Raw genomic sequence first — 25,262 nt, forward strand, 5'->3', positions numbered from 1 at the left:
GGATCTAATATGAAGGGGGAATTATTAGACACTTATTAATTTACTTTTCACTATGGACTTATTTGGTTTACACATGTTGGTATCAGATATTATATTTTTTAGCAGCAATCAGATAAAGTGAATAGAAATTGGAAAGGGAAAAGGACCTTACTTTTGATTTTTTTTTAGCCATGGACAGTGTTATCACTAGACTTTTTTAAATTTTAAAAATTTAAAATTTTAAAAATTTGCATACTGATATTCTGAAAGCATGATTTCTTCAGGTTTTTTTTAAACTTTCATTAATGTTGTCAGTTATCTATTAAAGCCCTATAAATGGTAAATTAAAATGACTTTCATTGATGGGAAGCAATGTTGATATGTGTAATGTTTCTTGCAGTGCTTTACTGTTGAATTCTGTGATGTCAGCATTCAGAGCTGAGTTTATTGCTACAAGGTCTATGGATTTTATTGGCATGATTAAAGAGTGTGATGAATCTGGATTCCCCAAGGTAGGCTTTTGACTTAATGTTTAGCCAGAGAACAAATAAGCAGTGTTTAGTTTATAGCTCACAAGGGAGTAAAAACAGGTGTTTTGGGTATCATAGTCCAAGAAGAATACAAATATAGCTCTATTCCCGTAAAAAAAGATGAAAGATAACTTAGAGGTTGAGATTGTTGTACCAAATATAGCTCTATTCCCATAAAAAAGATGAAAGATAACTTAGAGGTTGAGATTGTTGTATAACATATAATTGCTCTATATCAGGCATTCTGTTTTGAGATTTTTCTGGAATAATTCTCTATGGAATAGTGTTAATAGACTTTGGACCTAGATTTTTTAAAAATATTCTTCCAAGGAGTAGTCCTGAAAAGCCTGTCCAATAGAATATTTTATCTAATAAAACTGAAGGAAATATGATGCAGACTTTTTTAAAGTTTCTCACAGTTTAATTTTATTACTTCTGTTTTAAAATTTAAAAATCATAGGATTAGGGGGGAAGGGTGAACCTAACATCTAATTCCTTATTTATACCTATCAGAAAACAGAGGTCCAGAAAGGATGACTTTCTAAAGTCTTCTAGGTATAGGGCTGGGATTTGAGCTCTGTCTCCCAAGTCAGTATTCCTTCCATTATATCACACTGTCCACCAAGAATAATGGGATGATTTGATGTTTCCTCAGCATCTCCTCTTTCGATCATTGGGATTAAATTTAGCCTTGGCTGATCCCCCAGAGAGTGATCGACTTCAGATATTAAATGAAGCCTGGAAAGTTATCACTAAATTGAAGAATCCACAGGTGGGGTACTAGTCATGACATTAAATCTTGTTTTAACTGTATGTTCTAGAGCCTATGCACATTTTTTTCCTTGAATCATAGTTGTTTGCACTTCTGCTTTTAGAAGTGCAAACTTTTAATTATTCATGAGCTTATTGAGCAGGTCTATTTTCTATCCAGTTTTGTATTTGATTTGTGCCTATGCCTACCTATGCTGTAAAACCATGAAAACACTAAAAAATATAAGAATACATATGATTAAATGCTTTAAAGAACTTTTCTAAAGCATCAAAAAAAATTTTTATTTACTAATTTTTAATAAGCTAACATGAAAGTGAATATTGATTGAATAGGAACAGGTTTAAACCAATTTACAAACCCCTACATAAAGAAAGAGAAATCTCTGATTCCTGTCTTCAAATTTAGGAATCAGTACAGCAAGCAGATTGATCTTGATTTCTAGAAGAGTATGTGTGATGTTTTTCTTTACTTTATGATTTTGAGTTATTTAATCGTAGCTGTTTAGATTTCAAGATATTTATTTCTTCCTAGGCACTAAACTGAAAATTTTCATAGCTGCCATTGGGTGAATGCTTGTCTGTGGATTAAGAAAGATTTTATGGACTATTTAGCTAGCTGTGGCTAACTAAATAAAAATTAGTATACAATCTAGTTAGTTGTGCTTTTCTATAAATATTTATTAAATTAACATATATATATATATACACACATATATATTTATATAAAAGTAATTACAAATCACTGGCATTTGCACAACATATTTTCAGGATTCTTTAAGGTAGAGAATTTTTTTTTTTTTAATTAGATGAAAATGAGATCTGGTATCACTGGCTAAGAAAACATTTTTTTTTGCAAGGCAAACGGGGTTAAGTGGCTTGCCCAAGGCCACACAGACCAAATTTGAACCCAGGTACTCCTGATTCCAGGGCTGGTGCTTTATCTACTGTGCCACCTACCCACCCTGAAAACATTTTTTTTAAAAAATACTAGTTCTCCTTATTTCATCTGGCTAGGCCAGATTCCATTCCTGATTGACATTAGAGCTTGGATCTATTCCATTTCATACTTGTACTGCTTCCTTAACAAGAGTTTATCTTATTGGTATTGGACTTAGTATGGGTACCTGATTTGTTTAGTTTCCTATAGCTCAGAACACATGAGATTTGTTATCTTTAGCCTCCCTAGTAGATGGGATTTTTAGAGTTATGGTGTCCTACCCAGTGAGAGAAAAATGTTTTGTTTGTTTGTTTTTTTGCAAGGCAATGGGGTTAAGTGGCTTGCCCAAGGCCACACGGCTAGGTAATTATTAAGTATCTGAGGCCGGATTTGAACTCAGGTGCTACTGACTCCAGGCCGGTGCTCTATCCACTGCACCACCTAGCCTCCCCTGAGAAAAATGTTTAAAAAATTTTAGTTAATTAACTAATTAACTTTCTCATTTATATGTAAAAACAGTTTTCAACATTAATTTTTGTAAAGTTTTCTTCCTATCACCCTTCCCTTCCCCCATGCTAGGATAACAAATAATTTGATATATGTTATACATATACAATCATGTTATACATATTTTCATATAATCATACTATGGAAGAGGAGTCAGAACAAAGGGGAAAAAATCACAAGAAGGAAAAAACAAGAGACAAATTTTAAAAATTGAAAATAGTATGCTTTGATCTGCATTTGGATTTCATAGCTCTTTCTCTGGATGTGGATGGCATTTTCCATTTTTTGTCTTTGATCCCCATATTGCAGAGAAGAGCTAAGTCTATCATATTTGACATTTAACAATTTTTCAGTTAAAGTGTATACTTGTACTGGTTCTACTTACTTCACTCAGCATCAGTTCATGCAAATATTTCTAGGTTTTTTGTAAATCTGCATAGTCATCATTTTTTTTGTTTTGTTTTTTACAAGGCAGAGGGTTATGTTATCTGCCCAAGGTCATGCAGCTAGGTAATTATTAAGTGTCTGAGGCTGGATTTGAACTCAGGTCCTCATGATTCCAGGGTCTGGAGTCCACTGCACCTGGTTTCCCCATACTCATCATTTCTTATAGAAAAATAATATTCATTTACATTCTTATACCATAACTTATTCAATCATTCCCCAACTGATGGGCATCCCCTTCCTTTCCAAACCTTTGCTGCCAAAAAGAGCTGCCCTGAATATTCTTGTACATGTGGTTTTTTTCCCTTTCTTATGATCTCTTTGGGATATAGACCTTGTAGTAGTATTGCTGGATTAAAGGTTATGCACAGTTTTATTGCTCTTTGAGCATAGTTTTAAATTGTTCTCCAGAATGGTTGTATCAGTTCACAATATTGCTTTAGTATCTTGAGGGAGAATTTTTAAGCAAACAAATGATAATGGAGAACATACAAAATAAAGTAGACAATTTTGACTACCAAAGGTCAAAAACACTTGTGTGAAAAAAATTAATGAAGACAGAATTAGAAGAGAAATGGTGGAATGGGAAAAATATTTGTCTCACAAAAAGTCTGACATGAAATATATAAGGAATTCATACAAATATTTAACGGATTAATTTCTTAATAAATAAATGACAGAAAGATACAGCTTCCTTCCTTCCCTCTGTTCTCCATCTCTTCTTTCCTTCCCTGTCTTCTACTTTTACATGACCTTTATTTCCCTTCCCCCTTTTTTATCCAGAGAACTATTCTCTGTGACAAAGAATAAAAAGTAAAAGGACATCAGTGTATGTATATGTTTCAGCATATGTATGTTCTATACTCATATCCTCCAACCTGTGAAAAGAAGAGAAAAAGAGAGAGAGGTGCATTTTCTCATCTCTTTGAGGCATAATGTGGGTTAGATATAATTACCCAGGATTCAAATTTGTTGTTCTTTTTGTATTTACAGTCTTGTATTTTGACACAGATTCTTTACTCCAGTTACTGAATCAAGGATTGCTTTTCATCTTCATTACAAAATCTCTTTCACCTCTGAATGCTTATATGAGTTCAATCTTGGAGGAGGAGTCTGTCCATCTATAAAAATGCTTAGACTCTCTTTCTTGCATTTACTTTTCATTTAGTCAGAAGTGGTCCTGGGTCTGTACATGTTTCTGGCTCTCTAGGGTTTTGGAGCAGCTGTGGCATCAAATGTCCCATATTGGCAGCTTTCTCCAGCCTTTTATTTCAATTAGATCTTTGAATTTTAAGCTTTTTTCTATATTTTCCAACTTTTTAGAACAATTCTTCAACTACCTGCTTGTCAGAGAGAAGGTATTAATTTACTTTTTTAACATTTCCAATTATTTCCTGGAGTATAATATTCTCTACTCTTTTTTTAAAAATTGAGATTAAAAACTTCTTTTCTTTAATGTTTCCTTTCTCTTCCACTGTCAAAACAATAGCAAAAAAAAAAAATAAAAGAAGATATGTTGAGTTATATACCAAATTTTCTTGGATACATCTTTCCAATATTATCTCATAACCAACCTTAATAAAATCATGTAAATCATTTTCCTGGAAGAGCATTGAAATTTCCAATTAGTTTCTTTATTAAACTTTCTTAACATCTTTTACTTTATAGAAAAGATCTAGTGACGCAAAGTGCTTCTTAAAGTATGAGCACTTCCTTACCTCACATTTTAAACATATCACAGAAATGTATGGATTTTTCTATAACGATTAAATCCATCCAATCCTTAAAATTCATATATATATTCATATTTCACATATTTAATATATGAAATTCATATTTTGTATATTTTCATATTTTGTATATTCATATTTATCATGCCAAATTATATGCCAAGATATTCATATTTTTAAAAATCTTTTTAAACTACATTTTATTAAAGCTTTCATTATTGAAAAGAATGGACAGTACACAAACATTTAGGGTTTTGTAGAATCACATCTTGAAAAGTGAAAGGTGACAAATATCACTGTAAAGCCAAATGTACTTTTATGTATGTAAAATGTATGTAAATCATATATCTTTATAAAGGCTTCTAAAAATAGAATTGACATTAGTCTGAATATACATTGTAACTATAAACAACTTGGGGAAATAATACATTCCTGTAACAAAAATAACTAGCTTGGGGGCAGCTAGGTTGTGCAGCAGATACCCTGGAGTCAGGAGGACCTGAGCTCAAATTTGGCCTCAGAACTTCATAATTGCCTCGCTGTGTGACCTTCGGCAAGTCACTTAGCCCCATTTCCATAAATAAAATAAATTTGGGGCAGCTAGGTGGCACAGTGGATAGAGCACTGGCCCTGGAGTCAGGAGGACCTGAGTTCAAACTTGGCCTCAGACACTTAATTACCTAGCTGTGTGGCTTTAGGCGAGCTACTTAAACCTATGGTCTTGCAAAAACAACAACAACAACAACAACAACAACAACAAAGATAACTAGCAGCAATATAAGGTATTATGTAAGTTCTGAAATGGTAGGTTAAGAATCGTAGAAGTTGATATGAGGGAAAATCTTATCATAAACTAGTGGTATCTGTGTCATTCTGAACTGTTTTGTGGATCAGAGAACTTGAGTAGGCTTCATGCTTAATTGGATATTACTACAGTTTGAATTCATTGAATCTCCCTGTTTCTTGTAGGATTATATCAATTGTGCTGAAGTTTGGGTAGAATATACATGCAGGCATTTCACGGTATGTCATTATTCTGAATTTTGTGAAAAACCTTTTTTTCTTGTTTTAGGAAGAGGAAAACATGCTTTTCCATAGTAAAAAAAAAATTCGATTAGTTCATTGTTTTTTGTATGTGATTGTCAATAATACTTTATGACAATTCAAAGCAATAAGCATTTTTTAAGCATCTTACCTTGTGCCTCTCCTAGTGCTAGACACTGGCAAATACCTTCTTTTAAGAAATTTATATCCTACTAGTAAAAATAACATTTATACATTTGTAGAAACATGAGAAAGTATGTACAAAATATATACCTAGTAATTTTGGAGGGGGACACCAAGGAATCAAACTAGACTTCTTGTAGGAAGTTGTTCTTCAACTGAACATTGAATAAAAGTTAGGGATTCCAAGAAGTGGGAATGAAGGAGGAAAATATACTAAGCCTGGGAGACACCCTGCATAAAGTCATGGAGACAGGAGATGTAATGTTGAGTTGAGAGGTCAGCAATGAAGTCAGTTTGGCTGGACCATAGAGTGTGTGAGGAAGAATATTGTGAAGTAAGTCAGAAAAGATAGACTGGCTTTAAATGCAAGAAAGAGGAATAGGAGCTTTTTAAAATATTACTCCTGAAGATAGGCATGATATCCATAAGAATCTTTGAAAATGGAATTAGAATTGGTTTTCTGGGAGAGCAGCTATATTGTTTGGTTATGGATATCTTTCCAGATGGTGTACAGGAAGTACCATCTTAGACAAGTAGCATGATTTGTATTTCCTCTCTTAAATTTAAGCTTTGAAGTACATATGGGGGGGAATGAGTTATGAGCTTCGTAAATCTATGTCCTTTCACCAGCAAAATTTTCACAAACTGTTGTTCTGAGTGTTTTGGGTTTATTTTTTCCCTAAATAGAAACGGGAAGTCAATACTGTTTTAGCAGATGTCATCAAGCACATGACTCCTGATCGGGCATTTGAAGATGCATATCCACAGGTAGTAGAATTTTTTTCTTATTTCAGCTTCAACCAGTTTTTGTCATGTACACCTGAATTAAGGATTAGTTAAAAAATTAATTACTTATAATATTTTATTCAGAACTAGAAAACTTTTACAGGTCAAGAATTAGTTTATGTAATGACATAATGACTTAGAATTTGTTGTATGAGATTGATTTTGAACTCAAATGAATAAGATGGAAGCTATGGAGAGTAGCTCTATTAAGGACTGACCTAAATGACCTTGAGGGGCAGCTAGTGGATAGGACACTGGGTTTCAAGTTAGGAAGACTTATCTTTCTCAGTTCAAATCTGGTCTCAGATAAATACTAGCTGTTTGACCCTAGGTAAGTCATTTCATTGTTTGCCTCAGTTTCATCATCTAGAGAAGTTGGAGAAGGAAATGGCAAATCTCTCCAGTATTTTTGCCAAGAAAACCCCAAATTCGGACCCAAAGAGTTGTACATAACTAAAATGACAGAACAATAACAAAGGTGACCTTTGATTTTGGTTTTCATTTAAAGGATTCTAGAAGTATTTTTGTTTCAGATACATTGTCAGAAGGTCAAATCAAATTACTTGAACTCTTAAGCAGTTGAACCTTCTGATACTCAACTAATGAGAGTTGTTATGGTGGTTTATTTTTCCTTTCTAATTGGATTTTTTTTTGTTTTTAAAATTAAATTTTTCCCCCCTTATGAATTAAGATTGGTTTTTCCTTCCTCCCACTCTCTGCTTCCCACGTTAGAAAAATAAAACTCAGATTTACTTTTTAAAGGTAGCTTTCCAAATATGTACTGGGATCAGTCTATATTCACACTTGATTTCTGCCATCTTCTGGGTGTATGGTCTTGGACAAACAGAATTAGTATTTACAAATTTGATCCTGAGAATCTATATATTACATTATTATATCATAAAATGTTATTATTTTCTTTTTTTATAAGAATTTTCACTGATAAAGACTGAAACAAGAAGAAATCATTGTTAAATAATTTATCCCTTGAGCTGAAATCTTTTATATCCAAAACTGATTTCTTTACTTTCCAAAGTTAAAATGTATATCATATTATATTATATATATATACACACAAAATTTATATTATATTATATTATATTATATTATATTATATTATATTATATTATATTATATTATATTATTATATATTTATATTATATATGTGTATACATAATGTGCCTATTAAATTAAATGTGTACATTTTGTTTTTTAGCTTCACTCAATAATTAAGAAAGTTATCACCTACTTTCATGATTTTTCAGTTCTTTTCTCAGTGGTAAGTGAGGATTTTAAATTGTTTTAGTTTGTGTGTTTATGTGTGTGTACATGTGTATATATATACATATATGTATATATCTATATCTATCTATCGATGCATCTTACAGTGTTTTGAAACTATGAGATTAGCTTCTCTTGTGCTGCTGTAGTTTACTTTGGTTATAATTGACTAAATGAATCCAGTTATCATGTTATTTGCAGGAAAGCCGCATATTGGAATTTACCTATTTAGATCCAACACTAGGCAAAAATGGTAAAGAAGAAAAACTTGTTTTTCAATCTCTTCCTGCTTTTGGTTTATGCTTTTCTTCCATTTTCTTTTGTGTCCATACCTTCCAGAGGTTTGATACTGTTTTCTGTCTGCTCAGAATTTTACTATAACATCATCCCTCATATATATATGTGTATGTGTGTGTGTGTATGTGTGTGTGTGTATGTATATACATATATATAAATATTTTATTTGTTTTCCAATTATATACAATAGTAGTTTCTACCTATCATTTTTTGTAATATTTTGAATTTTACAATTTTCCTCCAACCTCCCTTCCTGCACTCTGATAATCTTTATATTTTTTCCGTGCTGTATACATTGATCAAAATTGAATGTGTTGAGAGAAAAATCATATCCTTGAATAAAAAATAAAAGAGCAAAATTATATAGTACATAAGAACTTTTTTTAAAAAAAATTGAAGGTAATAATCTTTGGTCTTTGTTTAAACTCCACAGTTTTTTCTTTGGATACAGATTGCATTCTCCATCGCAGATAACCTGAAATTGTCCCTGATTATTACACTGATGAAATGAGCAGGTCCATTAGGGTTGATCATCAACCCCATGTTGCTGTTATGGTGTACAATGTTCTTTTGGTTCTGCTTATCTCCCTCAGTATCAGTTCATGAAAGTTTTGAAAAATGCTCCCTTTATTTTATTTTTTTTTTAGGTTTTTGCAAGGCAAACAGGGTTAAGTGGCTTGCAAGGCCACACAGCTAGGTAATTATTAAGTGTCTGAGAGTAGATTTGAACCCAGGTACTCTTGACTCCAGGGCCGGTGCTTTATCCATTACGCCACCTAGCTGCCCGCTCCCTTTATTCTTAAGTGACTTTTCCCCAAACTGTCAGCTGATCTCCCTGATCTTTGGTTGTTTTGGGGAATTCCCTCCCTGGATATATGAATTCTTAACCTGTTAGGTCTCCTATTGGACATGGGTTCTTAGAGATTTCAAGAGAGTGGGATAGTGTATGAAGTTGGAAGGGGAAAAGTTACCTTCATATTTACAAACCTGTAACAAAAATCCAACATTTTCTTCAATTATGGATTTTTTAAAATTGAATTTTTTAATTTCTAGTTTTGAATTATCTTTCTCTTCCTTCATTCCTCTCCATCCACTGAAAAAGCAAGAACAAACAAGACCTTTACAAATATGTGTAGTCAAGCAAAATAGATTCCTACATTAGCTGTGTCCAAAAAAATGCTTAAATCTGTACTATGAGTCTAACCTTTCTATCTAGAGGTGGTGGATAGCATATTTCATCATGAGCCTCTGAAGTTGTGATTGGTCACTTGTCATGATCAGAGTTCTTAGATCTTAAATCCGAACTTTTTTCTTTTTAAATTTTATTTAAGGCCATGGGGTTAAGTGACTTGCCCAAGGTCACACAGGCAATTATTAAGTATCTGAGGCTGAATTTGAACTCAGGTCCTCCTGACTCCAGGGCTGGTGCTCTATCCACTGCACCACCTAGCTGCCCCCTTAAATCTGAACTTTGAAAAAAGATGATATTTTTTAAAAAGCTTCTATTGATTTCACCAAGTCTACCATCAAATTTGTGTCAGTGACACAAAGATCAAGAACTCCAGCCCTAGAATATGGAACGACTGAATTAATCAACAACCATTAATGTGTTTAGCTTGATGCTAGGTCTCATATAACAGAAGAAGAAAGAATAGGTACTTTAGGACTTTCTCTTAAACATGAGGTTTCTCTTCAAGGTTATGTTGTTGTCTTGTGACAAAGACATTTTACAAGTCACTAACATGAGACACATCGTGTTTGTTCTTTAGGCTACAGACTCCAAAGTACAGTACATATTCCTTAGTGTTATTTTTAAAAACTCTCCAGGAAAGTTAAATTGAATAATTTCCTAAAGTATATAGCAATCAAATTTTCTTCCTTTTTGATGTCTTCAAGGACACAAATAAATCTGATGTTCTCCTTGATCTGCTGTCCAAATCGGTCACTTTATCCTGCCTTGCCTCCAAACCTTTTTCCATGAGTTTTTTTTCTGAACTTGTTTTTCCATTTCAGCTGTTATCTAACATTCTTTAGTCTAGTGTATTAATTTTCCTCTGAGTTGAGTGAAATTAAATCCTTTAAACTTTTTCCACTTTTTCTGTCATTTCTCCTTGAGAACTTTTAGTCTCATTCAATTCATTCTTTTATTCCTTTTGTCATATTTTTGGTTAGTGGGTTTGTTATTTATCTGCACATCTCTTTCAGGATTTCTTGTGATGTTTCCAATGTAACTTTTAATACTGTTTTGGAATTCATTTTTTTCTTGGTATTCTTTGCCCCTTGTTTCTCTTATACTGTAATCTTTTTAAAAATTGTATTATAGCTTTTCTTATTTTTTTTGGAAATTTTCAGACATTCGGAGGCTGGATGCCTTGTGACTTCACTCTATCTTGTTTTCTCTCACCATGCCCTTTTAACTCAATAAGAAATCTAACTGTGCAAGCCAGTTGACTATACAACTCCACTTAAGTGTGACAATTAAGAAATTGAGAGTATATGTATATATAATGTTTATTAATGTTTAGTCAGTTATACCTTTTTTCCCCCAGTGTAAAGAGCATATGAAGATTAAAGGATTGATGGATAAGTAAGGACATTCTGGCATTGTGAAAATACAGAGAATGCCATAAGACTGCTTGAATGGTACAAGGACATGGGGATAAGTAGCATTATATATAAAGTTGGAAAAGCATAGGGTCTTAATTCTACAAGATCTTCAATGCCAAGTAAAGGACTTTGAACAATGATAGGGAATCCCTGATGATTTTTTTAAAAAAAAGAATAAGATCTATTCATCAGGAAGATGAATCTGTATGAAGAATGATTTAGAAATGGGGGAAAGAATAAAACCTTGGACTATCAGAATAAATTAACACCATATTTCCCCATGTATAAGACACATCTTAATTTTGGGGCCCCAGATTTGAAAACAGTGTATTACATACAGTTATTGAACTCAAGTTTTATTCATCATGAAATTCAAGGACCTTCTGTTCATAGCTTTCAGGCATCTTTTGGGCAAGTCTGGTGCATGTACAAATGCTTAGTCCATTCCATTTCATGAACCTGAAGCACCAATTGTGTTCTCCTTTGAAATCAGTTACTTCTTTTTCATCAGCAATTCTTCTTGCCTCCTGCTGAACCATCTTTGTGGACACAGGAATTCCAATGGCCCTTTGCCCTTCAATCCATCTCTTCAGTTCTTTCTCTAAATCAGGCCATTTGGCTGACTTTCTTCTCCTGGCTTTTTTCTGCCAAGGCAGTTTCAATAGGGTTTCTTCTTCCTGTAGCCAGTCTCAGATTTTTTTTTCTCAGTTGCAGGAGGATCAAAATGACATTAAGCAGCACGATTTCACCTTTGCAAACTGGATCACTTTGAACTTGAATTCAGCACTGTACGAAAATCTTTTCTGAGCCATTTCTGGGCAGAATGTGACAAAATGTCACCTAATATATGGTAACAAATACAGAACAATGAGCACAAAGACAAGAAGTGCAAAAAAGTGGGAAATGCAAGTAAAAAAATCTACAACCACTGAATAGGACCCTCCCAGTTTTTAGAGCCCAAATTTTTCAAAAAAGGGCACATCTTATACATGGGGAAATATGGTAGCTTTTCATATAATCACAAAGTCATAAAGAATTTTGAGAGACTATTTAGACCAATGTTTCCTCAATGATTTTGATCATTTAAAACTTTTGGAGGCTTGAAAAAATATTGCCCAAACACACAAATACTCGTCTGGTTTGTGGGATAGCCTCCTTGGAAATTCTGGACCAAATTAGAGCAATTCAATTTAACAACAACTTATTAAGCACCAACTATGGGTAGGGAGCTTTCTTTTCTGTTGGTTCAGGAGTAATGTGCAATTAGAAATTTTATAGAAAGTAAAAAACAATAATTTTTCCAGTGGGATGTGCTAATAATTTGAGGGATTAATCAAGTCCTTGAGTTTTTTTTTTTAGGTTTTTTGCAAGGCAAATGGGGTTAAATGGCTTGTGCAAGGCCACACAGCTAGGTAATTATTAAGTGTCTGAGACCGCATTTGAACCCAGGTAACTCCTGTCTCCAGGGCTGGTGCTTTATCCACTGCGCCACCTAGCCACCCCTTAGTCCTTTAGTTTTTAAGAGGTGGCAGATGAGCTATGTCTTGATAGCAGAGAGGGCTTTTAAGAGGCAGAAGTGGAGGATAACTTGTGTATAGAAGGGGGTTGTCTTGGGTAACAGACCAGTTGTCTGAAATATACAGAACAATAAGGAGAGAAATATAAAAATATCTGAAGCCAAATTTTAAATGACTTTAAATGCTAAATATAGGCATTTGAATATTATCTCGGAGGCAATAGGGAGCTTCTGAAAAGTTGAAGGTTGAGTGTATAAGAATAGGGGTAATCTTCTAGAGAAAATGGGGGAGGATTGGATCAACAGCACATGGAGAAGGATTGGTCTTGGGTAAAAGAAAAGCTACTTTACCATCAGAGCCTGAAAGAGAGGAGAGAAAAATGAATGAGGAGAATGATAATGATGCTGCTGATGCTGCTGATGGGAAAAAAGAATACTAGAGGTGAATGGCTATTTTCTTTGTAAATTGTTAGGTAAGATGATGAGAAGGATAGGGAAGAGACTCCTATAAAAAACTTGAATAAAAAAATTGGTTGAAACAGCCATTAGTGAGAATGAGGACTTAGCTGAAATTAGATAAGATAAATTTCTCACTGACTTTATCAGTGTATTTGACTTCCTTCTGCAACATGAATAGAATTGGTAAAGATGGATGAAAAGGGAAAGATAATAAGTTCTCTTTTGTACATGTTGAATTTGAGATGCAATGAGATATATAGTTGGAAATGTCCAGAATGTGATTGGGTTGTGGATCTAGAGTTGAGAGTTGAGAGTTGGACATGTAGGTTTTAGAATCATCTAAATAAGGAAAAGTGAATCCAAGGGAAGCTAGGTATTGCAGTGGATAGAGAGCTATTCCTGGAATCAGGAAGATATCTTCTTAGGTAGATCTGGCCAAGGTTCTTACTATTTCATCCTGGGCAAGTCTTCTACTTCACCCTATTTGTCTCAATTTTCTCATCTGCAAAGTGAGATGGAGAAGGAAATGACAAACCACCTCAGTATGTGGGTGGTCTAATTGGGGTCTTCAAGAGTTGGACATGATTGAAAAACAATTGAACAAGGTAAACCTATGGGAATTATATGTAATTAGCATGATAAAGAAGATGGGCCAACACAGAACTCTGGGGTACATTCACGTAGTGAATAGGACATGGACATCCCACAAAGCAGATGGGGGAGGAAAGTCAAGGAAAAAGCAGTGTCATGAAATCCAAGAGAAGAAAGAGGCATGTCTGTAAATGCAGGGAGATTAAGAAATCTAAAGACAGAATTGGCCATTGGATATAAAATTGTAGGTATCCATGGATAGAGCAGTTTCATTCCTGATTTAGGAACAGAAGAATTCCTATAGGATGAGAAGTGAGTTGGGAGGAGAGGAAGAAGATATAATGATTATGGATGACTTTTTCCAGCAGTTGTACATTACAAAGGAAGAGTGATACAGGACATGATATGGACCTTAGAGGATAGCAGAGTGAAGTGAAAGTTTCTTAATGAGGAGAATGTTACCTAAAAACAGTGGAGGAGATGGTGGATAAGGAAAAGCTTGAGAATAAGAGGATGAGAATGAGTATATGAAGGATTGACAAGCATGGTCCTGGAGGAGACAAGAATGAATGGGACCCAGGGCACTAACACAGCATTAGTATGGTCAAGGGACTGGAGCAAAAGAGGAAGGACTAGAATGTGATAATTAAAGGTTTGGAGATATAGAATTGGGGAAAAAAAAGTGAACTCATGACTAATGGCCATTTTTTTTCTCAGTGAAGTAGGAGTTGAGATCAACTGCTTTGAGGGAGAAGAGATAGCATAATAAAGTGGTTTGAGAGAAGTCATGGAATGGTCCCTGTTGAGAGTATAATAGAGTCAATCAAAGAATAAAGGGATTGATGTGCAACAAGCATTGAGAACCTGGTTGAGATTGAATGACATCAGTTTGTAGAGGATCCAGTCAGCATAGTCAAAGCCTATTTCTTTTAGTTTTTGCAAGGCAAATGGGGTGAAATGGCCTGCCCAAGGCCACACAGCTAGGCAATTACCAAGTGTCTGAAGCTGGATTTGAACTCAGGTACTCCTGACTCCAAGGCCAGTGTTCCATCCACTGTGCCACCTAGCTGCCCCTAAAGCCTATTTCCAAAGTGATAAATTGCTGTACTAATAGTATTTTTGGTGGTAAATAATTTCACATTTAATACTTTAGAAGAGGGTTCTTAACCTAGGGTCTGTGAACTTTTTTCTTTTTTTTTAAATTTTATTTATTTCAGGCAATGTGGTTAAGTGACTTGCCCAAGGTCACATAGCTAGGCAAAGTGCCTGAGGTGGGATTTGAACTCAGGTCCTCCTAACTCCAGGGCCAGTGCTCTGTCCATTGCACCACCTAGCTGCCCCAAACTTTTTTTAAATTGATATTTTATTTTATTTTTCCAATTTCATGTTATGAAAGTTTTTCAGTGTTCATCCACATACATATGCATATTTTGAAATTATATAATTTCCTTCCACCCTCCCTTCTCATCCCCCTCCCTTAGCTGTGAACAGTCTGGTGAATATTGCACTTGCACATTTTTGTTTGACATGCTTATAGATCAGTTATTTTCTTTTTTTAAATTTATTTTTATTAAAGATATTATTTGAGTTTTAAAATTTTCCCCCAATCTTGCTTCCCTCCCCCCACCCCCCACCCCCACAGAAAGCACTCTGTCAGTCTTTACTTTGTTTCCATGTTGTACCTTGATCCAAATTGGGTGTGATGAGAGAGAAATCATATCCTTAAAGAGAAGAGAAGTCTAAGAGGTAACAAGATCAGACAATAAGCTATCTGGTTTTTTTTCTAAATTAAAGGGAATAGTCCTTGCACTTCAAACTCCACAGCTCCTTATCTGGATACAGATGGCACTCTCCTTTGCAGACAGCTCAAAATTGTTCCTGGTTGTTGCACTGATGGAATGAGCAAGTCCTTCAAGGTTGAACATCACTCCCATGTTGCTGTTAGGGTGTACAGTGTTTTTCTGGTTCTGCTCATCTCACTCAGCATCAGTTCATGCAAATCCCTCCAAGTTTCCCTGAAATCCTGTTCCCTCCTGGTTTCTAATAGAACAATAGTGTTCCATGACATACATATACCACAGTTTGCTAAGCCATTCCCCAATTGAAGGACATTTACTGGATTTCCAATTCTTTGCCACCACAAACAGGGCTGCTATAAATATTTTTGTACAAGTAATGTTTTTACCCTTTTTCCTCATCTCTTCAGGGTATAGACCCAGTAGTGGTATTGCTGGGTCAAAGGGTATGCACATTTTTGTTGCCCTTTGGGCATAGTTCCACATAGCTCTCCAGAAGGGTTGGATGAGTTCACAGCTCCACCAACAGTGTAATAGTGTCCCAGATTTCCCACATCCCTTCCAACAATGATCATTATCCTTCCTGGTCAGTTATTTTCTGAGTGAGGAATTAGGATTAAGGGAAAAGAAAGAAAACTGTGATATAGGAAAGAAATACATGAGAAATTTTTAATAAGTGAATGTAGTGTTCATTCAGATTCTGGAAGGTTTTTTGGTTTTTGTCTTGTTTTTCTTCCCCTGGATGGGGATAGATTTGTCCATAGTTAGTCTCCTAGCTTGTCCTATTCTCTGAATTGCTGAGAGGAACTATTTCAATATAATTAATTGATTTCCTTTTGTAATCCCATGTATTGTATTTTGTTTATTTAAAAATATTCCTCAGAGAAAGGGTCTGTTGGCTTTACCTGATTGACAAAGGGGTTAGTAGTACAAAAAATTTGAGAACAGCTGTTTAAAGTGAAAAATGTCATTGATAGTTGAATTTTCACATACAATCTTTATTTACATTGAATAGAACATTAGAATTCTCTTCAGCACAGTTTTGGAAAGAGTGATTTATAGATTTTTCCTTTCAGACAAGAATACTCAAGGGGCCATTATGAATGGATAGGAATTTCTCTGTTGTTTTAATCCTCAGAGAATTTTCTACAACTTCTTTCCAGTAATCCATATTAATTAGATGTGCTTGGTTATTTTTAGGAGAAATTTTTACCATTTCTGGATATGTTCCAAAAAGAGAATGTCCGGGTGGAGGTTTGCAAGTGCATTATGGAAGCGTTTATTAAGTAAGTTTGAAAGCATTTTTGAGACAAATGTGATGAGAAAAAAATTTACTTTGTAGACCCTTTGCATTTATATATTCTTTATATTCAATTATAATAAGATAAAATAAGTTATTTTTCATAGCTCTACTGTGATAGAATATGAAACAAATGGGAAAATTAAACAATAGCATATTTGGATAATTATTAATTATACATTTCTGAGTTAACTTGTTTTTAAAATGAAAACTCTCCTTAATACTTTGGAAGCACCATGTATATTATGAACTTAAATTCATTATTTTCTATTACCTCCGGAAGCTCCTGTAAGAGAACCTTTAAGTAATTATTCTTATTATTCAGTGAGCAGATTCTGTTCTCAAAAATTAATGATTTTTTTTGAGGTTGTGGCAGAATTTACACTATTGTTTGGTGCTTTATTTACAGAATACATGTTTTATATTGTGTGGCATAAAAATCCACTTAAAAAATATAGAGACTCCTCTGAGCAAAACAGAAAATTTATTTTGGCTTTTCTCAAGAAGAGGGCACCCTCAAGTCTCGCAAAGGTAGTGAAGATCAAGGAGATGCCCTGAGATAACAGTTAAGCAAGATTATATGGCCTAGCATGATTAACCCCTCCCTAACCCCCTCTCTTCCAGCCTGGTTGGTTAAGGTTTTCAGAATTATAATCTTTCCATGAAAAATCTACCCAGTAACAAAGAGTAGAATAAAAGGTTTTCATAAAATATTACCTCACCATCTAAATGGCGAGGGTATCAGAAAATTTCTACTGACCTTCTGTTAAATGAATTAATGTCTGAATATGCAATGTCTTCTAAGGAACTTTACTATCTAACAGAATCAATGCAAGGTATTTCTGGAAATAGTCCACTGTTTCACTCCCTAGCAGAATCGGGAGGGTGTCTGAGTGGGAATGCCATAGTTTAAGGGTAATAGTCTGTCTTTGTTTTAATGATTTTTCACCCTGAGAGGACTTCACTAGGAATGTTAACTCTTGAGGGAATAATCTACTCAGTATGATTAGGGAAGAATATGAATAATTGCTACAATAATTTATTCCTTATTATTCATTATGTAGTTCTAAATTATGCTTTTACTTGGTAGTAAAATACAAAGAAAGTATGTTTAGGATACTCTAGAACATATTGGCATTATATTTAAAGAGTTGATTTTTAATGCATTCTTACTGTTTTCAAATTTTCAGTATATATGAAGTTGGAAACTTGTTACTTGAAAAAAAGCCCCAAAACAACAACAAACAACAAGTGAACTGATCTGTTTCTGATGCAGATTAGATAAAAATTCCCCTTTTATAAATATATGAGGTTTTGTTTTGGGTTGAGTTTTTTGGTCTGGCATTATGCTTTTTTTAATTGTGCTAGAAAATTCCAGTACTCTCTAGCTTTTACCCTCTATCTTTAAATGTTTTTTAGGCATCAGAAAGAGCCTACCAAGGACCCTGTCATCCTGAATGCTTTACTGCATGTTTGCAAGACAATGCATGACTCTGTGAAGTAAGATCCCATTGATATCTGTGAACCATTGAGATCTCATGTGGTAAATGTTGGATCAGAAATCCCAAGAGTTCATGCCAGAAAATTATTGGTTTAAAATCCAAATCTGACTGTATTTTTGGTTTTTCCAAGGCAATGGGGTTAAGTGACTTGCCCAGGGTTTCACAGCTAATGTCTGAGTCCAGATTTGAATTTAGCTCCTCCTGACTCCAGAGTCAGTACTGTAACTACTGCACCACATAGCTAGCTGCCCCTTCTCTGACTATTTTCATGTATTCTAACTTTGTTTAGCCCGCTAAGATTCTCATTAACAATGATATTTTGTTACTTTTCTAATGGGAATTCAATAGATAATCTTTTGATAAATGAAAGACAGAAAGGAAGTAGCAGATGGCTTTTTAAGTGATTAAAAAAACCCTTTTTCAATGAACTGAGACAAAAAAGCCTTTGAGTCTTCTCATAACAGCAGGTAGTACATTTATCAGATAATATATCATGTTTTTTGTATCTTTTTGTTTTCTTTTTTTTTTTTAGTTTTTGCAAGGCAATGGGATTAATTGATTTGCCCAAGATCACACAGCTAGGTAATTATTAAGTGTCTGAGGCTGAATTTGAACTCAGGTCCTCCTGACTCCAGGGACAGAGCCCTATCAACTGCACCACCTAGTTGCTCTGATAATATATCATTTTAATTAAAACTCATTACCAGCTAATTATTTCATATTCAGACAAAATATTGAAATTGTTCAAGTGAAGGACAGCTTTGTTCTCTAGATTGTCTAGATTGGAGTCTGAAAGAGCTGCTTTCATTGCTCTTGGGGGGTCAGAATCCTTTCAGAATTCTATGAAAAGGGCCAAATGTTCACTTCTACAATTTTCCTTTTTCTTTTAGTAGGCAGGTTCTTTTAAGGGGGAAGAAGGGAATCTAAAGTTCTGATTCCCCAAGATTCCTAAATCATAAAAATATAATCACTGAAAACTGATATGAGTCCAGGTATAAAAACTGGCTGATTTATTGTCATGTGCCTCAATCAAAGTGAATCAACCAAAGTTTGGCTGTTTTAGAGACAGCTGCACATTCCTGACTTTTAGTACCTTCCAAATCATATAGTATTACTATTCAGAATATTGATAGCATTCACTATGGAGAAAAATGGAAGCAGGAATTACATAGTAAGTGAGAAAAAGAGAATCAGCAAGAGAAATATTGAAGCTGTAGGGGTTGGAGGTGAGTAGGTGGAAGGAAAAATGAAGCAACAAAATAACATTGGGGAAAAAATTTTTTTGCTCTAAATTTAAAAAATTTTTCTTCTTCTCTTTATTTAGGGACTTAAGTAGGGGTTTAGTGGCTTAAATAAGGGTTTAAATATCTCCCCCCCTCCTCAATTTTATTTTTTTTTCTCCCTCAAGCTTATAGATAGATATTTATGGATTGATCTATAGATCAATATATATGTACAAATATAAATATATATGATATATAACTTGAAAGGAATCTAAATATGTCTGTATGTATATTATATATAGTTAAAATAGACCATCTTGATTCATAGTTTTTTGAACTACTTTTTTATAGCAATTACATTTTAAAGAATGCTTCTTGTTGCATAAATTTTATATTAACAAAGGCTTACCAATAAATGTAATGTCATTTGAGAAAGGTGAAAGACATTAGTAAAATTATCTTCAATTAAATAGAAGACAAAAATGTCTAGCTTGTGATTTAAAAACCAGTTAAATTTTTTTATAGCCATGTTACTTAATTTTTAAATATTTGCTCTAGAAAATGAATTGTTTCCATGGACAGTAAATGTAAATTTATTGTTTACAGTGCACTCACCCTTGAGGATGAAAAGAGAATGTTGGCAGTTTTAATTAATGGATTTATAAAAATGGTAAGTGGTGGGGTAAGTAGAAGTTTTTAGTACCTTTGAAAAGAACGTGTTTATGTGTTTGTGTGTTTATATATTAGCATATACATTTATATTTGAATATATCTTCAGATAAAATAACTTTCTGTTTTCTGGTTAAATTTGTTTAAAAGGAAAGTTTCTTTGTATTTTTGTTGGAATTATTTAGAAAATGCCTTAATCAGTTTTAAATATCTTGTCATCATATTTGAACTAAGGTCTTCCTGAATCTAAACCAGACCTCTTATCTGTTGAGTCATCTGAAATCTGTAGGACCTGAGTTCAAACTTGGCCTCAGACAGATTGTGTGACCCCGCACAAGTCACTTCACTCTCTCTTCCTCAGTTTTTTCATCTGTATAATGAGCTGGAGATGAAAATAACAGACTACTCCCATATCTTTGCCAAGAATAACCCAAATGGAGTCATGAAGCGTCTGACACAACTGAAAAACAACAAAACATTTTTGTGTCATAGACCCTTTTGCCTAGTGAAGCATACGGACTCCTTCTCAGAATGTTTTTAAATTTAATGTTTTGTTTTTTTCTCCAGCTAAATCATTGAGAGGACAAGCAATTTAATATAGGTTATACATGTGTATTCAAGAAAAACATATTTCCATTTTTAGTCATATTGTGAAAGAGAAAGCAGGAAAAATAACAAAATTTAAAAATGTATACTTTAGTTTACATTCAGATTCCATCAGTGTTTTCCTTTGGAGATGGATAGAATTTTCATCATAGATCCTGCAGAATTTTCTTGCTGAATTAAAGAATTGTCATTCACAATTTATCATCATATAATATTGTTGCTACTGTGTATGATATCCTCCAGGTTCCTCATTTCACTTTTTATTAGTTCATCTCTTTCCAGGTTTTTTTGAGAGAATTCTGTTTATTATTTCTTAAAGCAAAGTAGTGTTCTACCACAATCATAAACTATACCTTATTTAACTATTCCCTAATTGATGGACATCCCCAAAATTTCGAATTCTTTGTCACCACTAAAAGAGCTGCTATAAATATTTTTGTACATAGAATCTTTTCCTTTTTGTTTGTTATCTCATTGGGATACAGACCTAGTAATGGTAATGCCAGGTCAAAGGGTATGTACAGTTTTATAGCCCTTTAGGCATAATTCCAAATTGCTCTATGGTTTTGTTTTGGTTTTTTTTTTTAGGTTTGTGCCAGGCAATGGGGTTAAGGGGCTTGGCCAAGACCACACAGCTGGGTAATTATTAAGTGTCTGAGACCTGATTTGAACCCAGGTACTCCTGACTCCAGGGCCGGTGCTTTATCCACTGCACCACCTAGCCGCCTCAAAATTGCTCTATGGTTGACTGACTTCATAACTCCACCAAGAATGTATTAGTGTCTCAGTTTTCCCATATCCCTTCCAACACTTTTCATTTGCCTTTTCTGTCATATTAGCCAATCTTATAAGTATAATTATAAGTGATACCTCTGAGTTGCTTTAATTTGCATTTTTCTAATCAGCAGTTATTTTTGGAGCATTTTTTCATATGCCTATGTATACTTTTGATTACTTCATCTGAAAACTGCTTACATATTCTTTGACCATTTCTCAGTTGGGGAATGGTTCTTCTTTTTACATATTTGACTCAGTTTTTTTGTATATTTGAGAAATGATGCCATTAACCAGAAAAACTTTCTGTAAAATGTTTTCACAGTTATGATTACTTGGTATTTCCCTCCATCCTATTTGCCCTTGTCATTCTTCCTCTCACTTTTCTTTCACCCTGAATATACTTAAAAGTGTTGTACTTCTGACTAGTATCTCCCCAAATCTACCTTTCCTTCTATCAGCCCCACTTCCCCTAACTCTCCAACTTTCATGTAAGGTTAGATAGTGAATGTGTATGTTATTCCTTCTTTGAGCCAGTTTCAATAAGAGTAAGGTTCATGTACTCCCAACCAAGTTCAAAATGTTTTTTTAAAAGCATAAAACATTATTATTGAAATATACTTCTCTAGGATTTAATTCCTCTCAGTAGTTCATTGGTCAAGGGTAATTCTAAAAGACAGCCAGAGAAAAAGCTATGGAGTCTGAATGAAAACCAAAACATGCTATTTTCATTTTTAAAAGCTTGTTTTCTGTTTTTTTCCTCTCTTATGGTTTTCCCCCTTTAGTTATAATTTTTTTTTCACCACATGATTCATGAAAAGCTAGGGAAGATAGCCAAGATCTAGCACTGGCCTTGGTGTTAGGAGGAAGTGAGTTCAAATCCAGTCTCAGACACCTGACACTTGACAGCTGTATGACCTTGGCCAAGCCAGTTAACAATGATTGTCTCACTTCTAGGGTCATCCTGATTCATATCTGCCTACTGGACCCTGATAACTATGGAGGAGTAAGTGAGGCTGTTAACTTAGCACAGCACCTCCTCACTCAAATCCAATTTATTTGCTTGTCATAGCATCACCTCTCTGATGTCATGGTCTTCTTCATAAACAAAGGATAAATATCATCATCGATATGGAAATACATTAAATATGATTGTATATGCATTACCTATATCAGATTACTGACTGTCATGGGTGGGGAGGAGGACAGGTAGGTAGAAAAATGTGGAGCTCAAAAGTTTACAAAAAGATGAATGCTGAAAACTATCTTTGTATGTAATAGGAAAAAATAAAATAGCATTAAAAAAAGAAATAAACATGTCAAAACATTTTTTTAAGTTCATAGATTCCAAATTTAGGATCCTTATTCTTGTTAAAATATAAAAGTGCCAATTTTTTTCAAGTTTTGTGGCTCAAGTAAGAAGGAACATAGAAAAAAGTCAATCTCATCCTAGGAAATATATCTTGTGAAATTTAATTGATATGCCTTAGGGATAATTATGCTAATGTCTCTGAAGTTTTTCTCATACATTGCTTATCATGGCAGTATGTCATCATTTTCATTATGATTATAAGAAGCCCGGGGGGTGTGCAGAGAATTGTATTAGATCTTAGATATACTGTTCTAGATGCTGCTTAATGAGAAACTTTGGTTTGCCTCTCAGAAAGCAATTACACTTTCTAGCAATATGATCATTCTATACTGAACATTGAAAAATATAGAAATTTTTATTTTAATTAGCCATAGTATGAGAAATAGGTTAATAACAGGATTTTTTTGTCACGAATTTGTCTGGGGCAGCTAGGTAGCACAGTGGATAAAGCAGTGGTCCTGGAGTCAGGAGTACCTGGGTTCAAGTCCGGTCTCAGACAATAATAACCTAGCTGTGTGGCCTTGGGCAAGCCACTTAACCCTATTTGCCTTGCAAAAAAAAAAAAAAAGAATTTGGCTAGCCTTCCCAGTTTCCCTATTTCTGTCAAAAGCAGTATTAGTCTTTTAGTTTCTCTGGCTCAAAATCTTTAGGTTTATTTTTGACTTCCCTTTCCTTGATTCCTTATATTCATTCTCATCAAATCCTATAAATTCTTTCTTTTTTAATATTTCTACAATTTTTTCTTCTTCTCTACTCAGTATTAACACCATAGTCCAATTACTCATTACTCAAGTCTGGATTATTGCAAAACTTTATAATTTATCTTCCCTATAATAGGGACAATTTATTTTTTTTTAACTTTTACAACTTTACCTTTACTTTTACTTTACTCTTCCTTTTTATGAGCCCCTTCTTCACCTTTCTTTTAGCATAAATTTCTAATTTAATATTTATTTTCATTTTGTACAAGTAATGTTTTTTATATACATTAATAAAATATTCTTGTTTAAGAGTAAATGAAATACCCCCTCCCCCATAAATATAGACTTTCTTGAATGATAAAGCAAAGGGGAGAGAAAAAAATTAAAATTAAAAAAAATAATAGTAATAATTGTAGGTATGTCCAGGTGGACAATGGACGGAGCACCAGCCCTGGAGCCATGAGCACCCAAGCCCACATCCGGCCCCGTACACCCAACAATCACCCAGCTGTGTGACATGCAAGCCACCCAAACCCCACTGACCTGCAAAAACCAAAAAAAAGAGAAAAAAGACCCAAAATAAAATAAAATAGTAATAATAGTAGGGGTGGCTGGGTGGCGGACAGAGCATTGGCCCTTGAGCCAGGAGAACCTGGGTCCAAATCCGGCCTCAGACACCCAACAATCACCCTGCTATGCGGCCCCAGGCAGGCCACCCAGCCCCCCTGCACCCCCCCCAAAATAATAATAAAAAATGTGCTTGAGTCTTTGTTCCAACACCAACTCTGTCGCAGGTGGATCACGTTCTTTATGGTAAGTCCATGGTAAAAGTTTCTTCCATATTTTTCTACCGTTGCCTTTGCTAATCACAACTCCCTCCTTTCATATCTCTCTACTACCATATACTATATTTTCTCTCTCCTTTCACTCTGACTCCACTGTAGGGTACCTGAATGACGCAGTAGACAGATCCCCAGCTCTGAGACCAAGAGGCCCTGAGCCCCCATACCACCCCTTAGGCCCAGCATCCACCTGGCCCTATGGTCCCGGACAGGCCTTCCAATTCCAGCCCCTTGCAAGAAGTAAAAAAGAAAATGTGTTATATCTGACCACTTCCTCCCCCCTCCATGGTCCATCCTCTCCTCCATCACTCACATCACCCCCCTTCCCCCTGTCCCCCCCTTCTTACTCCAGATGCCTATACCCCATTGAGTTTATATGCCGTTTCCTCTCCTAACCACCTCTGATGAGAGCAAAGATTCCCTCATTCCCCCTTGCCTTCCCCCCTTCCATATCATTGCAATAGCTCATTGTAATGAAGAAAAATCTTATTATATGAAATATCTTGGTCTATTCCTCCTCTCCTTTTTCTCCCATTACATTTCCCTTTTTTTCTATTGACTCCATTTTTACACCCTATTTTATCTTCAAATTTAGCTTTCTCCTGTGCTTCGACTATAAAAGCTCCCTCTACCTGCTCTATTAACTGAGAAGGTTCATATGAGTATTATCAGTGTCATTTTTCTATGCAGGAATACATGCAGTTCATCATCAAGTCCCTCATATTTTCCCCCTCTCCTCCAATCTCCATGCTTCACCTGAGTCCTGTATCTGAAGATCAAACCTTCTTTTCAGCTCTGGCCATTCCAACAGGAAC

At 34.5% G+C, this 25,262-nt stretch overlaps 1 protein-coding gene across 3 annotated transcripts in view; it reads left to right on the forward strand.

Annotated features, from left to right (window-relative positions):
* The window catches only part of VPS35L (VPS35 endosomal protein sorting factor like), a 126,967-nt gene that overhangs the window by 55,588 nt on the left and 46,117 nt on the right, over window positions 1–25,262 (forward strand). For 2 of the 3 annotated variants that reach the window (XM_074205291.1, XM_074205294.1), the window contains 8 exons: window positions 380–491; window positions 1,165–1,281; window positions 5,868–5,921; window positions 6,813–6,893; window positions 8,128–8,190; window positions 16,659–16,744; window positions 18,178–18,258; window positions 20,090–20,153. In XM_074205291.1, the coding sequence (XP_074061392.1) occupies window positions 380–491; window positions 1,165–1,281; window positions 5,868–5,921; window positions 6,813–6,893; window positions 8,128–8,190; window positions 16,659–16,744; window positions 18,178–18,258; window positions 20,090–20,153 (658 nt within the window). The remainder of the gene's footprint in view (window positions 1–379; window positions 492–1,164; window positions 1,282–5,867; window positions 5,922–6,812; window positions 6,894–8,127; window positions 8,191–16,658; window positions 16,745–18,177; window positions 18,259–20,089; window positions 20,154–25,262) is intronic. The other variant, XM_074205292.1, reaches the window with a different exon arrangement.

Source organism: Macrotis lagotis, chromosome X, assembly GCF_037893015.1.
Source record: "Macrotis lagotis isolate mMagLag1 chromosome X, bilby.v1.9.chrom.fasta, whole genome shotgun sequence".
Taxonomy (NCBI): Eukaryota; Metazoa; Chordata; class Mammalia; order Peramelemorphia; family Peramelidae; genus Macrotis; species Macrotis lagotis.